A 19,136-nucleotide genomic window follows, 5' to 3' on the forward strand; every position below is an offset into this window, starting at 1 on the left:
TTTTAATGTAAAAGTGTACAAAACCATATTTGTTTATTTTTTAAAATTATCAAGCATTATAATTGTTTTAAGTTGTACTAAAGTGAGAACAATTAATTGTGTGTTAAAAGCAAATCTGAACTTACACAAGTGTTTTACTGAATCATGTTTAACTTATGATTTCTAATTCTTTACACTTGGCATAATGTAAACAGTTATGATCAAATCACTAAAAGAGGTTTTCTAATTAGAATTGGATTTACATCAAAGTACATATGATATTGGTGTGTGTATGTGTATAAACATACATAGCACTACTTAGAGTTACCATATACATAATGTTTTAGCATTTTAAAACCCTAATTAAAGGCATGTTATTAGTAGAAACATCGAAAAATATTATTTCTGGAAGCACAAAAGAATTTTTAGACCTCATTTAGAAGATTTCATATGCAGTTTACTATGAAATCATATCTCGCTATATTGTTAATATCAGTACACTTTATACAATACTGAACATGTAATCATATAAAATCATCTCACCCAATTTCAAAACAAAAAGGTGTGACAACCAAGTTGAACATTATCTTTTTCTTCAACCTGAAAACAGTCTTTCCTTCTCTCACCACAACCACTATTCATGGCTGATTCCATGCTGCTGCCTAAACTTACGCATTACTTCACAAATTACACATATTACAGTTGCAGATCTGATACAAGTTGGTGAGATATGGATGTGGCAAACAGTGGAAAAACACCAAATTGGGTTGTCAGAAGTGGTTGAAGCAACAAGGTTTTTGACAATGCTTTGCATTCTTAGCGTGAAGTTTACCTACACTGAGAGAGAAAAGTTAAACTCAGCAATCCTTATTGAATAGGACTTAGCACTAATTCAAACCATAATCATGGGTATGATGTGTGTAAACATTAATCCAGGCGCTATCATTTCATGGCTTTCAAGCAGTGCCCATCGTTGCATCACTTCAATTGAGAGGGAAAAAAAAAAAAAAAAAAAAAAAAAAATGTTGTATGTACCATGAATAACTGCTCAGCGTGGAGTAATCGCTGCTTTTGTTGCTGCCATCCATCCATCCACACTGACATCGGTCACCACGCTACCCTACTTCACACCACCTTGAGGGGTGCGCAACAGGTGGTTGCTAAAACCCTAAAAAACTTCCAGACTTGTATTCTTTCAGTGATTCCTTCGATGGAGGTCTTGCAGGATCTGGATCAGAGCATTAGCAGGTCTGCATTCTTGGGTCATTGGCTGTTCCAGCGTCACTCTGTTGTGGAAACTGGTTGGAGACGGCCTGGACAAGTTAACTCAGCAAGGCGTGGAGAAAAGCTAGAGCTATTCCCAAACAGAGGATACCTGGAAAACTGGGAGACAGGGTTTTCCATTATATGCCATTTGGAACCACCGCCCACGACACACGTAAACGATCGTTCAGCTCGCTGATTTAGCAAAATATTGATGATTCTTTGATCAATAGTCTCAGGAAATGGAACTCTGGGATGAAAACGGAGCATGAGTCCAGCTTGTGTCATGACCCCCAGACAGGCAGCTTTCATTTGGTGTAGTCTTTACTTTCCTCTCTGGTCACATTTTATCTGGACTTTTGACTCACCTCACGATTTGCAACAGAGGGTTGAGAGACATGCATCCAATGCAATGCCGCATATTGAATTAGAAAAAAACTCAGACTAATGCGCACGGTTTTTGATTGTCTGATTGACTTGTTGCTGGAATCGAGAATGTTGGTCACAGAGCATTGGAAGCTTGGAATGTGCCATAACTCTGAGCTCTGAGGATAGAGAGAACTTATGGTCTGCCCGGAGACTCATGGGTCTGTGTTGATCTTCCGCATGGCACGAACCGAAGGAAGAAAGTCACCTTACGGCTGTGTTCTGGAGGTGTCTGAGGTTGCTCCTGCTCTCTCTGCTGCCCCTACCAACCCGAAGACGACTACAGGCATCACGAATTGCCAACTGATGTGTACGTATTGAGCTATATAGTCTAGCATTGACTAATTGTAGAGATAGACACAAATTGAAGGTAAAACCGAAACCAGGAGAATACCTGTTCAGAGATTGGCGATTGCCAGCAAAGGGCAGCCCTCGCTCGTTTGCGCCGTGGATCCAGCTTCCTGTTACGCACAGCCAAGTATATAAGCTCAAAATCATTGACTAAAACAAGATGTAAACTATTGCAGCACTCTAGAAGCACGGCAACTGCAGAAATTTGAAGGAAAAAAATAAAAATAAAAATAAAAAATGATCACGCACCTATTTTTGCGCTCCAGATTTGCTATGCCTTTGAACTTGGGATACTTCCACTTCACCTTCACGCCTTGTCCATCTAGAATATCCCGCCGCCCACTGGTCTCTCTGTTGAGAGATGGTCGTCTTCCCAATCTGTGCCGACAGGATGTGCTAGCTTCGATGGGAAAGCAATACTTAATGCTGCCACGGGAATCCGATCCTAGCCCTGCTCCAGTATCTCCTAGTCGACGGGACCGAGCTGCCAAACCAGTGAGCAATTCCTGTCTACTCTTGGGTTTCCTCCGCCTTTGCCGTGACTGAGTCAGAGGGGGGCTCTCCACAGATGAGACATTCTCTACAATAAAAACATGATCCTTCGCTCGTCCAGAATGCTTTACCTCGCTTGTGGATGGCTCGGACTGCGCTGCAATGTGCGATGCTTTGATCTCCTCGAGGACCACGCTAGGGGGGCACTCAAGGCTCAATTTGAGCTCCACAGGGCAGCCGAGTGCCATCTGAAACGCGTGGCAGGTGCTGCTCCGGAGACGCTCTGCTCGAGCTTTGTGCCCGGGACTTCGAAACTCCACATGTGCAACCGCAAATGTTTCGTCTGCACACCATTACCAAAAAAAGAAAGATGTACGGACAACTGACGTAGAATCACAAATGAAGATTTCGGTGAAGAGAGAGGCTGGAAAAAGTGGGGGGGGGGGAGGACAAGTACCTCTGGCCACAGACAGCGCCATGAGAGTCCCTTGCGAAGACAAAAGCTGTCGCAAGACGTTAGAGCGACACCCATCCAGCACCTTGCCCCAAATATCCTCCATGTCACGACGGGTGAGCATCCGGAAGTCGCGACTTCCAACCGCTTGGGAAGGATCAAACAGCACAAGGGAGCTTGCGGAACGAAGGCTCGTATCGTCTGCCTGGTCCATTGCAGACTCTGTTGCAGCGTGATGCACCTTTGATTGAAGTTGGTTCCCAGTTGGAGGCCCCTTCGGTTTTCCAGTCGGAGAAGCCGAAACCGGGGCCTTATCCTTGTCTCTATGACCATGAACAGGTTGTGACAACGCTGAAGAAACATCGTTCGGTACCTGCTGAGAATGTTTTCTTGAAGATCTTGACTCGCTGGCTGGTTGCGGTGGTGGGAGTCGAGGGGTGCATGGCTCTCCGGGCGGAACCCTCTCAAAGGTGTCAAAGGCAATTGGGCTTGGGGCCATGCTTGTGTCCACGGAAGAAGGGAGATAGGAGCGGTCAGGAGCGAATTGCAAGAGGGCGGCAGTCAGCCAAGTCGGCCTGTCGTTGGAGGCTCGCAGCTGTTTCTCACATTCCGCAAGTACTTTCAAGGCTTGCCGCAAACGTTGCTGCTCCTCCCTCCTTGCTGAAGAAAGACAGACCGACAAAATTCAAAACCGAAAACATCGAGACCAAAACAAGCACCCGAAGCTCTCTAAAACTATTTAACGAACACTCACAATTATCTCAAATTTCTTGGATTGGAACTTACGCATGTTGCGGTAGAAGAAGCCCTTCTTGCGAGTCTCCCGACGAAGATCGATAGCTCCAGCAAGGATGTTAGCGATGAGGGAAGCAAGCTGGGCCACCAGAGATAACGCATCGACTCCAGCATCCAGAAGTTCCCGCATGCCTTTCACAGTGTTCACCGTGTCAGCTGCCAACGCCATGTCGAGCAGGTTGATGAGCTTCTCCTCTGGAATCAGCCCTGACTGAGCAAAGCGCGCATCATCACATTCAAGGAATCACAATTCGAACGAGACAAATGACAATCAGGAAAACATAAACCGCCTCTCAAGGACATCAACAAAAGGCGTAATCTTCAGTGCAATGATCTCTCAGAAACTTCGGCCATGGGAAGTGGAAATATTTTATTTTAGGCCATGATAATCATAAAGTTGTGAATTATTCCGACGTACAAGTTCTTGGACCATGGCGAGAGTGATGGTTTGATCCAACAGACTGAGCTGATCGAGCATCATTTCGGCATCCCGAAGTGAGCCTTCAGCTCTTGACGCAATTAAAAACAGTGCCGCCTCATCAATATCGAGATGTTCCTTCTCAGCAAGTCCCTGAAGCCGAGTCATGATCTCCGACTCTTTCAGTTTTCCGAAGTGGTACTTCTGGCACCTACATTGAGAAAAACCTTTTGTGAGATCAACGATTGCTGCTGCATGTCCGAGAACCGCAAGTTCTTCGCCGCCGAGCACCAGCGTTCCAAGGAAGAAGCATTTACAGTTGTACAAAAAATATTCACCTGGAAGTAGCTGACAATGGAAGCCGCTCGAGATTAGTGGTGATGAGGATGAAGACGACATTCCTTGGTGGATCATCCAAAAACTTGAGGAAAGCGGTCCAAAGCTCAGTATTGAGGAAATCGCATCCCTCTAAGATGAACACTTGCTGCCGCCCATTCGAGGACGGGAGGTTCAGCAACAACCTCATGTGGTCGAGATCGGGGCAGGTCGAAACATCAATCTCTTTCACGTCCCTGCTTCGGTTGAGAGTCATGGTTGCACACTCCCGACACAAGCCACATGGTCGACGGTGCGGTTCTGTGTTAAGGCAAACCAACGCCGCGGCGAAAACTCGCGCACATGTTGTTTTCCCTGATCCACGCGGACCAGCGAAGAGGTACACGGGAGCCACTTTCCCTTTCGTGATGGCTGTCGTCAAGGATTTCACCACCAAGGTCTGCCCAACCATGTCTTTGAACGACTTCGGGCGGTACTTCTGGCTCATGCTCCGATGTGTAAATGCTGTCTTGCTATTGCTAACCTCAGCTCCCTGACCCAGGCATTTCTCCCCCGACAGACGAACAGAAGCGGGCGTTTCTCGTGCCGGCACATCTCGGTGCTCGTACCTTACCACGTCATGCTCGTCAATCTCATCAGTGGATAGTTCGCCTCCATTGAGTAGTGGAATGCCATGGTTTTCTGGATCAATTGGAACCTGGAGGTCGCGCTGTGAGCCATGTCGGGAGCTCGCTCTGGAGACTTGCTTTGAATCACCTAGCTTCTTCTTTGCAGTCTCGGGGAATGCACATGTAAGACCGATGCCTGCATAGTCGAGCAGGCTTTTGCCCTTGTACTTATTTGACCCAGAAGTCCAATACCACGGCATGCCACATCCATTTTGAGGGATCTCGGAAACATCGAGCTCATCGGACATGGTTGGAACCACAGGTGCTTCCTTGTAGCTTTGCATTGACCGTCGGGCTGGCATTCGCCCTCGGGAGTGTAATCCAACCCTAAGGCTGCTATTTCCGTTGACATCTTTGGGACGCCGCCGATTTCTGTGCGCTCGCACCAGTGGTGATCCCGCCGAGTTTGAAAGATGCGGCGACGGAATGCCCACCTGCTCGCAAGCCATCATCCCGGAGGCCTCGCCATCTTCGCTGTCGGGGAAACTACCCTCCGCCTCAGAAGTGGTGATGTCGTCACGAAATCCAAGTAGCGATAATCCGTGTGCTCTTGCTAGACTAGACATGTAAGAATGTGCAGGAGATGACATTTGCCCGTTCTGCTCCGCGATTAGCCTTCTCGCAATTTCCTCTGCATCTCCCTTCCATCTTTCCTCCATTCTGTAGCCAGCGCTCCATGGCGATGGTTCTCTGTGTTGTTGGGCCTTCGAGAACAGATGATGATCACGGTTGCGATCACTCCATTGCGCCAATGCGGCATACTCATCGGTATCTCTTCTTCTCCCCCTCGAGTCCCTCGCACTGCCCATTTGTTCACCAATTCCAAGTTCCCCATCCCAGGGTTGAGAAGCATTCTTGTTTTCTGTATTACGGCTTCTATTGCATTCCCGGCTGTGTGCATGATTGATTTCCACCTCTTCAGCGCCTTGATCCCTAGCCTTGCTTCGCCGCGGTGGACGCCGGGCTTTCTCCTGCAGTTGCAATGCATCTAAATGTGCTCCACAATTCGGTGCCCTGCTCTCATGCCGTGTGGTGACAGAGCTGCTCGCCGAGACAGGACTAAAAGAGGAGCTTGTGGAAGGGTCTTGCAGGGACTTCACCTTCTTCACTGCGGTCAGCTCCCTCCTCAGAGGAAGCTGAGGGGTGCGCCGAGGATCCAACATTCGATTGTGATTCTTCTGCATGTGGATGTGATTCTTCACGTGAATGTTGTTTGTCAAATGTAAGTGGCGCTTGAGGTGCGTCCGTGGGGTGGATTTTTCAGTTGCTGATGGGGAGCATGGTTGCGGAGCCTTTCCTGGCCTTCTGGTCATAATCTCCTGACACTATGCAGACCTCCAGCAATCGCCAACGATCTGCCACCACAGTATCCACCACACAAAAGATCAGTGTTCGCTGCAACAATGTCCAATGTACCGAAATTATTTGACCATTGCAGTGGTTAACCGCATGTAGGCATCGTTTCGATCTCGTATGCGTGAGTTCCACACACACTAGGAACATCTTCGAACTCTCGAAATTACTACCCAAGGCCAAAAGACTAAAAATATAAAGACTGGCTGAAAACTATCCAGATCTGAATCTGTAATAGCATCCTCCACATGAAGGCCCATTCAAGCATGCAGGCGAGGTAGAATCAATACCCCTTCTAAATGCGCTCTACTCAAACTTGGCAATAAGCGACGATTGACTTTCGACAACGTCCGGTCACTTCCTGGCAAGCTCTACCCACGACTGCTTATCACACTATCGAGGCCCCGTCCTACAACCTGACAAATCATTTTGCATCAACAAGCTCTGCACAATGCTTTCTTCCAAAACACAGTCGCGATTATGACCAGTCCGCAGGATTACTCAATGCTGCATATAGAGAACTCCACACCCGCGACAATGCTGTATAGACTCCGGGGTACTTCAGCAGGGACGATTGGAGCTTATCACATAACAGCATTGCGCGTACCTCCTGTGGGAGAAATTTATAGCAGTAACTTTCCGAATCGTATACAGGTATTAGTCAGAACTTGGGGGCAGTGATAGTTACCTATCCAAGAGGACTTATGGAGCACAGCTAAGTAGTAACGCCCCAAACTCAATCTACACATTTGTGGACGATTTGCAGAAGTAGTCCCACCGAACTGCTTCAGAACCATACGCAGCAGAGCAGCACCCTGCCCAGCCCAATCGACGATTTGCTGGCTGCAGGGCAGAATAGTCGAGACACCACAGCACCACTACCATCAATCCAGACTCTAGTCTCAAGCGCGCACTACCCCGTCAGATTATCCCCAACTTCTCAAAACTTCGAATCCTTTCACTCATCGAAGAACTCTGCTTTACAAGACGCTGAAATAATCAATCGTCGCCCAAATAATGCACTAGCCACACTGAAAGGCGCTTTCAGGCAAACCACAGCGACTTCACTCGCAATGGCAACAACGTAACGTCACCGGCACTCCCTCTCTCCATAAGACAGCAATAACTTTAGCACTCCTTCCGGCCTTCATCTACGCGAGCGTCAACGTCATCAGCTACCGGCACATAGAGACATAATTCAGGGTGCTGCATCCCCACGCCCTACCGCCTTCACAAGTTTCCAATTCCAACCCCGATTACTCGACATCTCACCGCACCCCCGCAGCTTCAGTGACTAGAAACCTCGACCGAATCGTCTCAAAAGGCACGCCTTTCCCTGGCACATCAAGGCTCACTCTAACCACATGATACCCTGTCCCTAGAGCTCGGCGACCAGAACGCTGTTCAAAAAAGCTGTAGTCTGATGCGTAACACCACCGCCACCCGTCGCCGCTCTCACTTCCTCCCTCCCTCCCACTCCTGCTCCAAACTGCATTGAATACTCAACTCCGAGAGTAGCCTGCAGCCACAAACCCCGAAGCAATGTCACATCCAGCCAACACTCCACGCTGAACCCTCAATCACCTGGCTATATCTCTCTCTCTCTCGCTCTCTCACTCTCACGCCACCGTCACGAGTGCAACGAGAAACTGGTTACGCCTGCAGCGGAGACAACGGAGCTGGGCTCTCTCCTAGCGTTGGCAGATCAAGGTCGGAAACACAGCAGCTCTTGCAGCCAGCCCCCCCTGCCCTGGACGTGACGAGGAAAGAGCTACAATGTGCCGCCGTATCTACCAAGCTCGTGACGTTTGTACCCCGGGACCGTCTGTACATATAGGGTAATACTCTCGGCTCCCCCCAATCTGCTCACTAATATAATTATGCTTTCTCGACAATTACTGTCACGTCAATGCAGTGCAGTAGCACATGAATAAATTCCTCAGAAGTGAAAAACGTCCAGGGAACCACATATTCGGGCTACGAGGGTTAAATTCCGGAGAACCACCAGGCTCTGATCCATGAAAGGGGAGTGAGCCGCTTTGACCCTTCATGAGGGAGGGACGATTGCTTGCAGTCAGCAGCGGTGGCTTTAATAGAAGGCTCCATCTCACGTGCAGGGGAACAGTGTGATTCATCGGCAGTATTCTCCTGGAGTTTTTCTGATCTGATGCGGGGATACCTTACATGGAATCAGCCCTGAGTCACTAGAGCGGCGCTCTCTTTGGACATGGCTACAGTCGTTGACACTGTTTACCAAGCTCAATTTGCTGCTTGTGTTTAAACCTCACAGTTATTTCACTTTGAGGAAAAGCGCTAGAAGTCCTAATTACCGTTCATTACATTTACCTCTCTTTGTTGAAAAAAAATGGGACCCATGTTCAGATTCCCAGCTTAAACTAGTCTAGTTTGGTGAACATGAGGAATCATCCACCCACCCAAGTATAATACCACAAAGTAGAAAACACATTGATTATGGAATTTTATTTAAATTTATTTTATACTGTTTGAATTACAGTTTTTGTTTCAGACGCAAAAATAGTTGAAGATTTTGTCAGTGCCCTGTATGCACTATTTTCTGAGTGAGAAATATACACTGTGAGCAGTCTAAAGATGGGTACAAGGGACAGCAAAGGTTTGCTTGTTGGGATCTAACTGCAGCTGGTATATGGTGCTGAACCATACCAAGAGCTTGTCCTTTTATTCACATGCTGAGCCACTAGTTTATAAGTCTATACAGTGCAGCAGTTTCACTTGGTCTGAACCCATCCCACAAAAGAGATGCCCACCCATAGCTGGTACACATCCTCTTTAATGTTCCACTCAGAATGATGCTGCTTCTGTTATTTCCAAAAATAAAATAAAATAATAATATTGAAATTGCCTAAAGACAGAGAGGGCTGGAAGCTTTTTGCTTGGTGACGGTGATGACTAGATCTGTCAGTCTCAGATTTTGCTGTTGTGCCCAGCATTCATGCTTCCCAAAATGCTCTGAAAAAACTTCACAAGCAAAATTTTGGGTGAGCAACAGCATTTAACCATATGTTCATTAATCTAAGTTTCCATCTTCTAGATCATGCCAAGCTCTCTAAAGTGGATTGATTAGCCGATAAAAAAACAGAATAATTTCCTTGGAATCTCAGCAAGGATTTTAGTGTGATTCAGGCTGCCTCAATAAGCTCTTAAACCAGATCATTAATGTAGAGTGCACTGTAGTAGCAAGCTGATTCAGGTACAATCTTTTTTTTTAAAATATTTATTTTATTTTATCTACATAAACAAGCAAATCAGATTCTACATTGTTAGCACCAAATTCAAAGATGCCTTCCTGTCAAAGGCACTGAACAGATTCACGCACACCAGGCCTATGATTTTTATTTGATAAATCATTAGTTTAAAAACAAAAACACCAAGTTGGGTAATAAGACAATTTGTTGACATGGGGTGTTGAGAAAGCAAAATGGGTCCTTGCAATAATAGACATGGAACAGTCTTGTCATTTGATTTTTTTGTAAATAAATGAGTTGAATGCAATGAAGAGTAATTGTGAGTTGATTCCATGGTCCCCAAATCTAACATGGTGAGCTTGGCAGCCAGCAAGCAGGAACCTTGAAAGACTGTTTAATGGGTCTGTACTTCTGAACACTAAAAACCTAAATCTTACATTTTGGAACCAGATGATTATACAGTTCTTTGTGAATATTCCTCCTCTTGCTCCAACCTGTCCACATCTTCATCATTGTAGAGCACCAAAACCTCCTGCAATGACCAAGCAATCTTCATGTATGGAATAAATGGAGAAATATATTTGTTTACGGTGGTCTGACAATCAGAAAAATTGGCTTTTACACTATTGACTTGATTATGCTTATAACTATTTTGAATAATAAGATGCTTTTGTCACATATATCTTTAAGCAAAGTATCTTCGAACATGTGTAGTTTCCCATATATACGTATATATATATATACATATACATACACACAATGTTTCCAACAATCCATGTATGAGACACCAAATTTATAAGAATTATAAGGAAAACTGTAGAACTTATGAATGATTTACATTTGGTAATTAGAACTGACATGATACATGAATCACATGTATATAAACTTCTCATTACAAATATAGTTTAAATCTATCACAGAATATTTTAATTTTAAAATGATGATACATTGATATTTCATAATTGGACACTAAGATTGTTATCAATTTGTTGAAGTAAATAATAATAATAATAATACTGATTGTGATGAAATTTTTCTAGAAATCCTTGAAAGTTAAGTTGATTGTGGAATATATATATATATATATATATATATATATGTGTGTGTGTGTGTGAGTGTGTACATACATACATATAAAAGTTACTTCTAGAGGGGCACTTGAGAAGAATTTCGAATCATAAATTGATAAAATTGTGTGTTATAAACTATTTTTATTTCACAATAAACCAAAATTAAAATCAGAATAAATTAGTCCTAACAAAAATTCACAATAGCATTACAGTATAGTTTAGGGGTTATTCATGGAACAAATCCAATGTCGTTACTTAGTGTGAACCCATTTACTTTCACAACCCAGATCTTGATATGATTGCTAATTGGCAAGAATTTGAAATTTAAAAGTGCCAGTATTGACCATGTCAGCATTGACTAATGCATTAATGGAAGCACGCACACTCACAAAACTAAGCTGAACATATTTTAATCTGGAACCTCAAACCCCATTAATTTTGAAGTTAGCAGCTTAAGAGAAATGGAAATCATGGGCCAAATTTGAAGCTTATATTCCTCCTTTGGTTCCATGCAGTCATAGCTGGAGGTGATTGAACTGGCATGCTTTTGTTATTTAAAAAATGAAAGGGTAAGCACAAGACCAGTCAAAGGAGAAAAAACACAGATCATAATGGAGATTTTTGTTTTTCTGTGTTTTCTAACCTTGAAGTCAAATCCTCACGTCCAAAGGCCCACTGGCTTGAAGTCCATCATGTTGAAAAAAACATTGGATTCTATTACAACAACAACTACTACTACTGCAACTCCTCCTTGACCCCCTTTCTAGAGTGCGTCAATCAATCCAGCCTGTTCCCCTCACAAACTGATGGGATTCCCACTCACATCATGTCCCCCAAAACCCTAAAACTCCATGCATGTTGCCTCCAGAATTGTGTAGGGAACCCTAAAAACTCCACCCACAGTCATGCAGAAATAGTCTAGAAACCCATGAAAGTGAACCCCCTTGTTCCACAGGAATCATTCCAGAAACCCTAAAACTTAATTGGCCAGAATTGCCCAGTTTCTGGTTGCCTTGAGGTTTTTTTCTAGGCAAAGTGGGGATGAGATGTGGGATTGTCAATTCACAGACAAGCCAAGACTAAAGCCAAGCCTGAGCAACAAGTAGACTTAACACAGATGCAGGGCTGGATGAAGGGCCTGTTTGTTTGTAGCCTAACCAGATGTGCATGAAAGTCACACATCATTGCACAAATGTGCACAGAGACTTACTGCCCAGAATAAAATAACTTCATAAGCCTAGTTGTGACCAGGTGAGTTTGGCTACTACTGCCCACAGCTATTGTGAAATTGAGCTTGTGCTCATTTGAAGATGGCTTAGAGGGGCTGATGCTTTCTTATTTTTACTTTTTAATTTTTTTATTTGATTTTAATTTAACTTTTTAATTGTAATATTTCATGCAGTGAATTTTTTGTAGGCAGAACAGTGATCTGTTGATTACTCACCAAATAATATTCTTGATAACAATCATGACTATATAAACAAATACAGTAGAAGTTATTTTATTTTATTATACTTTAAAGTAGTAAGTATTATTATTATTATTTCTATCATGCAGGGATTATATGTGATTGATTTTATAGAATCATATTTCACTCATTCATTCAATACATCTTCTTGCCATGAACATGAATGACAAGAATGAAAAATGTGGTTTATTATTATTATTATTTTAAATAATTTATTCTTATATATTTTTTTAATTATAGGAAAAATTATTGCAACTGAATACTTTTATTTACTTTTGAGGTAAAGGAAGCAAATTTATTGCAATGGACCTAAGATTACCACAACAAGATGGAAATTTGACAATTTATGTGGTAATGAGAATTACTTGTAGAAAGAAAAATAGAAATGAAAGTAGAGATAATTACATTTTTATTGAGATTAGAATTATAAAAATTGGAACTCATTGTGGAAAAATGATAGATGTGTTTTCATGTCTATTTACTTATTTGTCTAATTTCTTTTGTTGATATCTTGTTAATATTTACCAAAATGATTTGCTTTGTCTAGTAAACTAATTCAATTCATTCAAACTCATATGCTGATTATTTCACTTGTAAGTAACTTTTTCTAAATAACATGAATGAACATATTGAGTGTGCATGTAGGCATATGATGAACATTTATTTCCATAATATTCTTAGGAGTTTCATCTGTTAGACTCTTTTCAAATTCATGGACACTGTTTTTACTGATCCCTAATTTTTCAGATTTTGATTCACAATGCCAAAATCTATATATTAATGCACTGATGCTATCATAAGATCACCTATCTTTGTATATGGTAAAGTTTATAGCAAGTCATATCACAGACAATAAGATTTGTGTTTTGAACACAATAATAATTTATAATCCATGTATACATTGTAATTTCAGTAATTGGCAAGTGTTATTTAATGGAGTCTTATTGTAGTTACTTCCAAAGAATCAAATAAAAAAAAACATTCTCTTATAAAAGCTGTTTAACCAGTATTGAATTCATATTATCACCTTTTGAAACGCTTTCAAGACCACTTTTACATTGTGCCAACAACACAACAATTGTCCATGTTGCATGATAACAGGAACCATAGTACCAGCATCACAATACAAAGGGGATTTCATACCCAAAGCTAGAGATTGAAAAGAAAAGAAAAGAAAAGAAAAAAATCCATTTTGTATAACTTTCAAAATACTTTGCTTCAACACTCATGAACTATTCCAACACACATACAAACACTATTTTCTACATGGAAGAAGTGGAGAAGCTTTGATGTCATAGGACCTCATACAACCAATAGAAAAACTGCTTTGGATAGTAAGAACCAGTCAAATAGAACAAACAGAGAGAGCAAAAAATCATTGGAATGGTGTTCATATCCATATGGGCATGAGAGAGAGCACATCAACTTCATGTACACATTAAAATCAAAGCCCATGCACAATTCCCAATGGGGGTGTTGTTGCACAGAACTTGGATTGTGAGAACTGTGTGCTCAGATTGGCAGCAGGGAAAAACAAACCCAAAGCACGAAACTGATCTGCTCTAACAAATATAAAATAATGACCCCCTCCCTAAAAGTACACTAGTGTCTAACCAAGCTGATTTTGCTGTTCAGATTTTGTATTATAGAATGCAATTCTTACTATAGTCTTGTGCTTTTTTACTGCAAGTCTGTATGCTTCAAATGAATGTATACATTTGAAAGTGTGTATGTGTATCAGCATTGTATTTTTGGATGCTCTTTCAACATGGTACTGAAGGAATAGTACCCAAGTTTTAGTTGACTGGCCAGCCCCTTGTTGTGGCAGCAAGGCTGTAAATTGACAGAAGAAAAGCTCTGAAAGTGCACAACCACTTTTGGAATGCTTCACTATAGATATCAGTTAGTTTTTCTTGTTATTATTATTATTTTTTAAAATTAAAATTTTTTTTGGTGTTATTTCTTCCTCTTCTTCTTCATCACTTTAAGAAGGGTACCAAAACCTGGCACCCAAAGGTGTGTCCATCTGGAAGATTCGCTTGCCATCGCATCAACCAAGAGGGAAACCTACAAAAACACTCCATAGTTTGGCATATTGGTCACGCTTGTTTTGTAGGCCCATTAAATGGTAAGCTTCCTTGGTCTCCAATTGATTTCCACATGTCTGATATGGGTCTTCTTCACAACCACTGTGCTCATGTATGTTTGTCATTCCATGCATTGTTGGACCAACCAGATGTGCGATTGCTTTTGCATTTGGCAAGATGAGAAAATCTATCACTTGTTGTCCAAGCACAGACAAAAAACACTACATGAAAACTAGCTAAAATGATAATTTTTTTGGGGTAGACAGGTGCGGGCCTCAACCTAACATTTTGCATAGCCTTACAATATTTGTTTATTGTACTTTAATGGTTGTTCTATTCTATGAAGGTCTACAATGCAACTACTCATTGTTATAGGGTTGTTAGGCAATTCCACACTCATGAAAATCAGATTGCAGCAGTTATTTTAATTTTTCTTTAATGTTTTTTGTCTTTATTAAATTTGAGGTGGGTGGGAGGAAGGAACAATCAAATGTACCAATGGGTAGGATGATACAAATAGAGTATGAGTGGATTGACATAAATTATGTTCAGTATGTTTGTAATACATGGCAGATCCTATAATAAAGCTCAAGAAATCTAACAATTACAAGGCCATACAGAAACATGATCACTATCCCAAGCCCGTTGCCACAACCAAATGAAACAAGTGTGACCATTAATAGAAGTTAGAGTTAGAAAGATATAAAAATAGAAAAATCAATAAAATTCCATTTATTGTAAGAAAAAATAAAAAGAAAATATAATAAAAGAAACCTCAAAAATGTTCAAAAAGCAACTGTGGTCAAATTTTATTTCATTGAACAGAGCCTTTATTTATTTCCCTTTTTGGCATTTTCCTTTATTTATTTTTAGAATTTGATGATGCAATTTTTTTTGAAATGTATCACATTGGCATTAGATGCTAATTTTTTTAAAAAATGAACACAAAAACTAACCTCTTGTTTGTTCTCCACACACATACATACATACATATATATATATATATATATATATATAGAAATAATTCACACATATCATATTCACAGAGTTTTTGCATCATTTTGAGAATTTATTTATTCTGAGTTTCAGTTCCCTCCTAAACAGTCCATGTATGTTATTCTAAACTCACTTCCACACCAACAAAAATACCAGTTTTGTTTCTACACAATTAATTTCACAATTTGTGTGTGTGTGTGTGATTATTATTTATTTATTTTTTGTTTTTCAAATTGGGGGGGGGGGGCAAAGTGAGGGCAGGCATGGAGCAGCACTTTCCTTCTTGTCCAGGTGCATGGATGGATGGGATGGTGCAGTAGAAGAAGAAGAAGAAATGGGGGGTGGGGCTGGGGGGGTACTGTAGTGAATGTGGAAACGACAAAGACCAGGGATCCTCCTCCTGTCCCCAAAGCCCTTCTCAAGTGGAAATGGATATGCAGGACAAGGAAAAAGAGGAGGAGAAGAAGGGCCAGATTTCAGTAGAAGCAGCAGAGACCAGGCTTCCCCTCTGCTTGTCCTCTGTTCCTGCTCCTCCTGCTCCTCCTCCTCCTGCTGCTCTTCTCCCTCCATCCCTCCCTCAGTCTGTCTGTGTTTGCATTCCATAGCACAAGCAAAAGGAATGGAATGGATCACAAGGGGACAGACAGACAGACTTCATATGGTTGCTCAGTAATTCCATTTACATAGCCTGCTCTACTACTACCATTACTACTACTGCTACTGCTAGTAGTAGTAGTAGTAGCAGCACTACTACTACTACTACTGCCACCACCACTGATGTTACTGCTACTTCTAGCCCTCCTCCTCCTCCTTCTCTACTTCCTACAAATGCTGTTGTTCCTCTTCATTGGCTTCCTTGCTGCTCCCTCCCTTCTGCCACATTCTCCTCCTTTCTGCCTTCCTCTTTTGGGCTTTGCCTTGTGTTGCTCTTGTCCATTGGGGTACAGTTGTGCTTGATGGGTGTCTGTGCAAAGCTTGCCACTTTTGCAAATTTGTGTGTGGGTTTTCTAGCTTGATGTCCAAAACTAGGCTTGAGGCAGCACAGTTTTTTTTATTTTTTATTTTTTATATTTCTAAGATTTTTGTTTTTGTTTTTGTTTAGTTTTTTCTTTTTTCTTTGGCATTTGTGGGTACCTTCCCTTCAATTAAGTTTTGGCTGGCCATGGGAGTACACAAGGTGGACTATTCAATGAGTTGTTGTTGTTATGATGGCTACCATTGGTTGGTGTGTAACTCTTATGGGCAAATGCTATGGATTCAGAATTGTTTGTTTGTTTAAGATTTCTGTATATATATATAATGGTATTATATTACCAGATTGGGTGATTATTTTTATTCTATATGAATATCACGTAGTCAATAGTTTCAAATGCAAACATTTATATAATCCTTTTTTTCTTTTCATCTTCTTCTTCTAATAATAAAATGGATTGTGTATTTATTATGAACATCTTTGATTTATTCAGAATATTTTATTTAGGTTTCAAATGTAAGCATGATTTTATTGTAAAAATTATATCCAATTCTAAACCTAAAATTATATTATTTTAATTTATATATTTAACCAACTCTATAAAAAATACAAAAATAAAATTCAAGTTAGAAACCATTAATTTACAGTGATCATAATTTTTTTCATTAGTTAAATCTATTTAAAAAAAGAGCATTATGTTTTTTTTATAGAATATTTATCATGCAATATGTTGAAATGATGCTTCAATCTTACTAATTTAGCACTTTTAGCATTCCAACATTTTAAGTATTGATAAATGATCTGTAGGATTAAAATTTTACAAAAGCCAAAGCTATAATCACTAAATCATGTCTTAATTTTAATTAATAAATTATTTATTTTGAAAATATAATTGAAGAAAAAAGTATATAAATTCTTTGAAAAAATTAAATAATTTTAGTTTTACAAATCAAGAATTGTGGTCATATTCATAAAATATAGAGAAAATAAATGATAATGTCAGCAAAATAAAATGTACAAATTTGTGAATAAATCTTGAAATGTACAATCTCACACATTCATATTATGAGCATGGACTCAAATGTACCCATTATCTACAAATCATCACACTATGCAACAAATAAACAAACATGCAACATCTATACAAAAACGCTGTCAATGCATGTTTGTTATGAATTGATTTCAAGTTTTGGTACATGTATATTTGATGTGATGTCCATGTGATCACATTACTGGTCAACACTCCAATATAGCAACAAAAACAACTTAAAATGACCTCTAAACTGTGGAATAGATAGAATGCACCCTTTTTTTCTGGTACAATGACATGGAACACCAAGGCCTGGCAGATGATTGAGGAGCTTGGCAGAATGAGGTATATAGTACAACTAAACTGACTCAGTCATCTTCCTGATTTGACCACCTCTCTATCCCTCACTTCTGCTATGCAAATTTTTGCAAATTATGACCTAAAACTAAGTTTTTCCAGCTCAGGAGATGAATCTATCTATCCACATACACAACTTTTAATGTTTTTTTTTTTATTTGTTTCTGACATCAGGATGTGATTCATTTGTGCAATTGTTTCTTTTTTTCTTTTTTTCTAACTCCTCACCAACCAATTCTGTTGCTTCATACCTCTGGCCTTGGCTGCAAAATTTTCGTCTTAAAGCTGTGAACCCACCCAGTTTGTCAGTCCCAACATTGATAGCCACGCTCCCACGCCTCCATTGTTGCTGCAGTGCACAAAGGTTGAAGCTCATTCATGACTGGAAACGTTTAGGGTTTTTAAGTCTGTGGAAAATCGGGGTTTTGGAAGACCCCGATGAGCATTCAAGCTGCTTGAAGAGGGCCCTAATTAGTAATCACGTCGTCCATAGTTTCAATGTGTTGTCGCTTTCCTTTTTTCGTTTTTTTTTTCCCTCTCTGTGTTTCCAGAAGCCCCAGAATTCATGTCCTCACATGAATGCAGGTGCGGGACAATTATCATTGAACGGTCAGTGAGATCGGAGGAGCCAGTTTTTTATAGAATTTACTGTGTACCACCTGATTTTTACTACTCGTAAGCTACGTTTGTACGTTGTTGAGCTGATCATAATGCTTCATACGGAGGAGTAGCAGCAAAGTCTCGGCTTGGTGATGTAGTGTGGGTGGATTATGTACCAACGTTTTTGCATACAGAAATGTTTCCAATACCGCACCAGAAGGCGATGCTTTGCGAAGCCCTAGCCTGTGGATGTTTTACGAAGCAATGTTCTACAGATGCATACTCCCGGATTGCACACACCTCGTTTTCGTTCTGGCACCTGCAATTACTGCTACAGCAACACCTGAACCCTTCAATGTGCACGATGAGCCTGGTGTGATCCTTCTGTTTAACGACAACATCGTTCTCACTTGTGGGTTGCAGAGTGACCTCTCTCCTTGGATGGAGGATTCCTTTATTGAAAGCCTTCACTGCTGTGTCGGTCTCTCCCAACGGATTTTAGTTCACCGCCATGTCTGTGCTGCAATGTACACTATACGGAGCTTCGTTACAATCTGTTCGGCTATTACGCTTTGAAAAGAGAATACAATTCTTGTGGGTGGGAAGTTTACTAGTAGGGAGTTTGAGTGCGAAACTCGCTAACTGCCACCGGCAGATGCTGCGTCGATTCCTTGCGGTTTAGTCTTCAACGGCTAACGGACTCGCTTTCTGTGGCTTACTACCTCCCCTCGTCCCCCTTCTTTTGCCACTAGGCGCTCAAACTTGCATCGGTTAATGGGTCGATTTGGTTGTATCT

The 19,136-nt window shown here is 41.2% G+C and overlaps 1 protein-coding gene across 3 annotated transcripts; it reads right to left on the reverse strand.

Moving 5' to 3' along the window:
* Window positions 1-716: 716 nt before the first annotated feature.
* On the reverse strand, window positions 717-8,176 carry LOC112286723 (protein STICHEL-like 3). 3 transcript variants are annotated; one of them, XM_024528896.3, is made up of 8 exons: window positions 7,224-8,176; window positions 4,517-6,537; window positions 4,179-4,389; window positions 3,752-3,971; window positions 2,969-3,625; window positions 2,269-2,854; window positions 2,063-2,129; window positions 717-1,930 (listed from the first exon to the last, which is right to left on the reverse strand). In XM_024528896.3, the coding sequence occupies exons 2-8, from the start codon at window positions 6,493-6,495 to the stop codon at window positions 1,805-1,807; spliced, it is 3,846 nt and encodes a 1,281-aa protein (XP_024384664.1). In that variant the 5' UTR covers window positions 6,496-6,537; window positions 7,224-8,176; the 3' UTR covers window positions 717-1,804. The 3 variants fall into 3 exon arrangements, with proteins under 3 accessions (XP_024384664.1, XP_024384666.1, XP_024384665.1); XM_024528898.3 differs by having other exon boundaries at window positions 804-1,930; window positions 7,808-7,937; XM_024528897.3 differs by having other exon boundaries at window positions 804-1,930; window positions 7,761-7,896.
* Between the last annotated feature and the right edge of the window lie 10,960 nt (window positions 8,177-19,136).

This window comes from Physcomitrium patens, chromosome 9 (assembly GCF_059467195.1).
Source record: "Physcomitrium patens ecotype Gransden chromosome 9, ASM5946719v1, whole genome shotgun sequence".
NCBI classification, from domain to species: domain Eukaryota; kingdom Viridiplantae; phylum Streptophyta; class Bryopsida; order Funariales; family Funariaceae; genus Physcomitrium; species Physcomitrium patens.

Excerpts from the sequence above, each read along its gene's own strand:
- LOC112286723 (XM_024528896.3), bottom strand. The coding sequence starts at position 6,495 with ATGACCAGAAGGCCAGGAAAGGCTCCGCAACCATGCTCCCCATCAGCA. Across the intron at positions 3,972-4,178 it reads TCGCCATGGTCCAAGAACTT|TCAGGGCTGATTCCAGAGGA; the intron begins GTACGTCGGAAT and ends CGCTTTGCTCAG. Across the intron at positions 3,626-3,751 it reads CTTCTTCTACCGCAACATGC|CAAGGAGGGAGGAGCAGCAA; the intron begins GTAAGTTCCAAT and ends GTCTTTCTTCAG.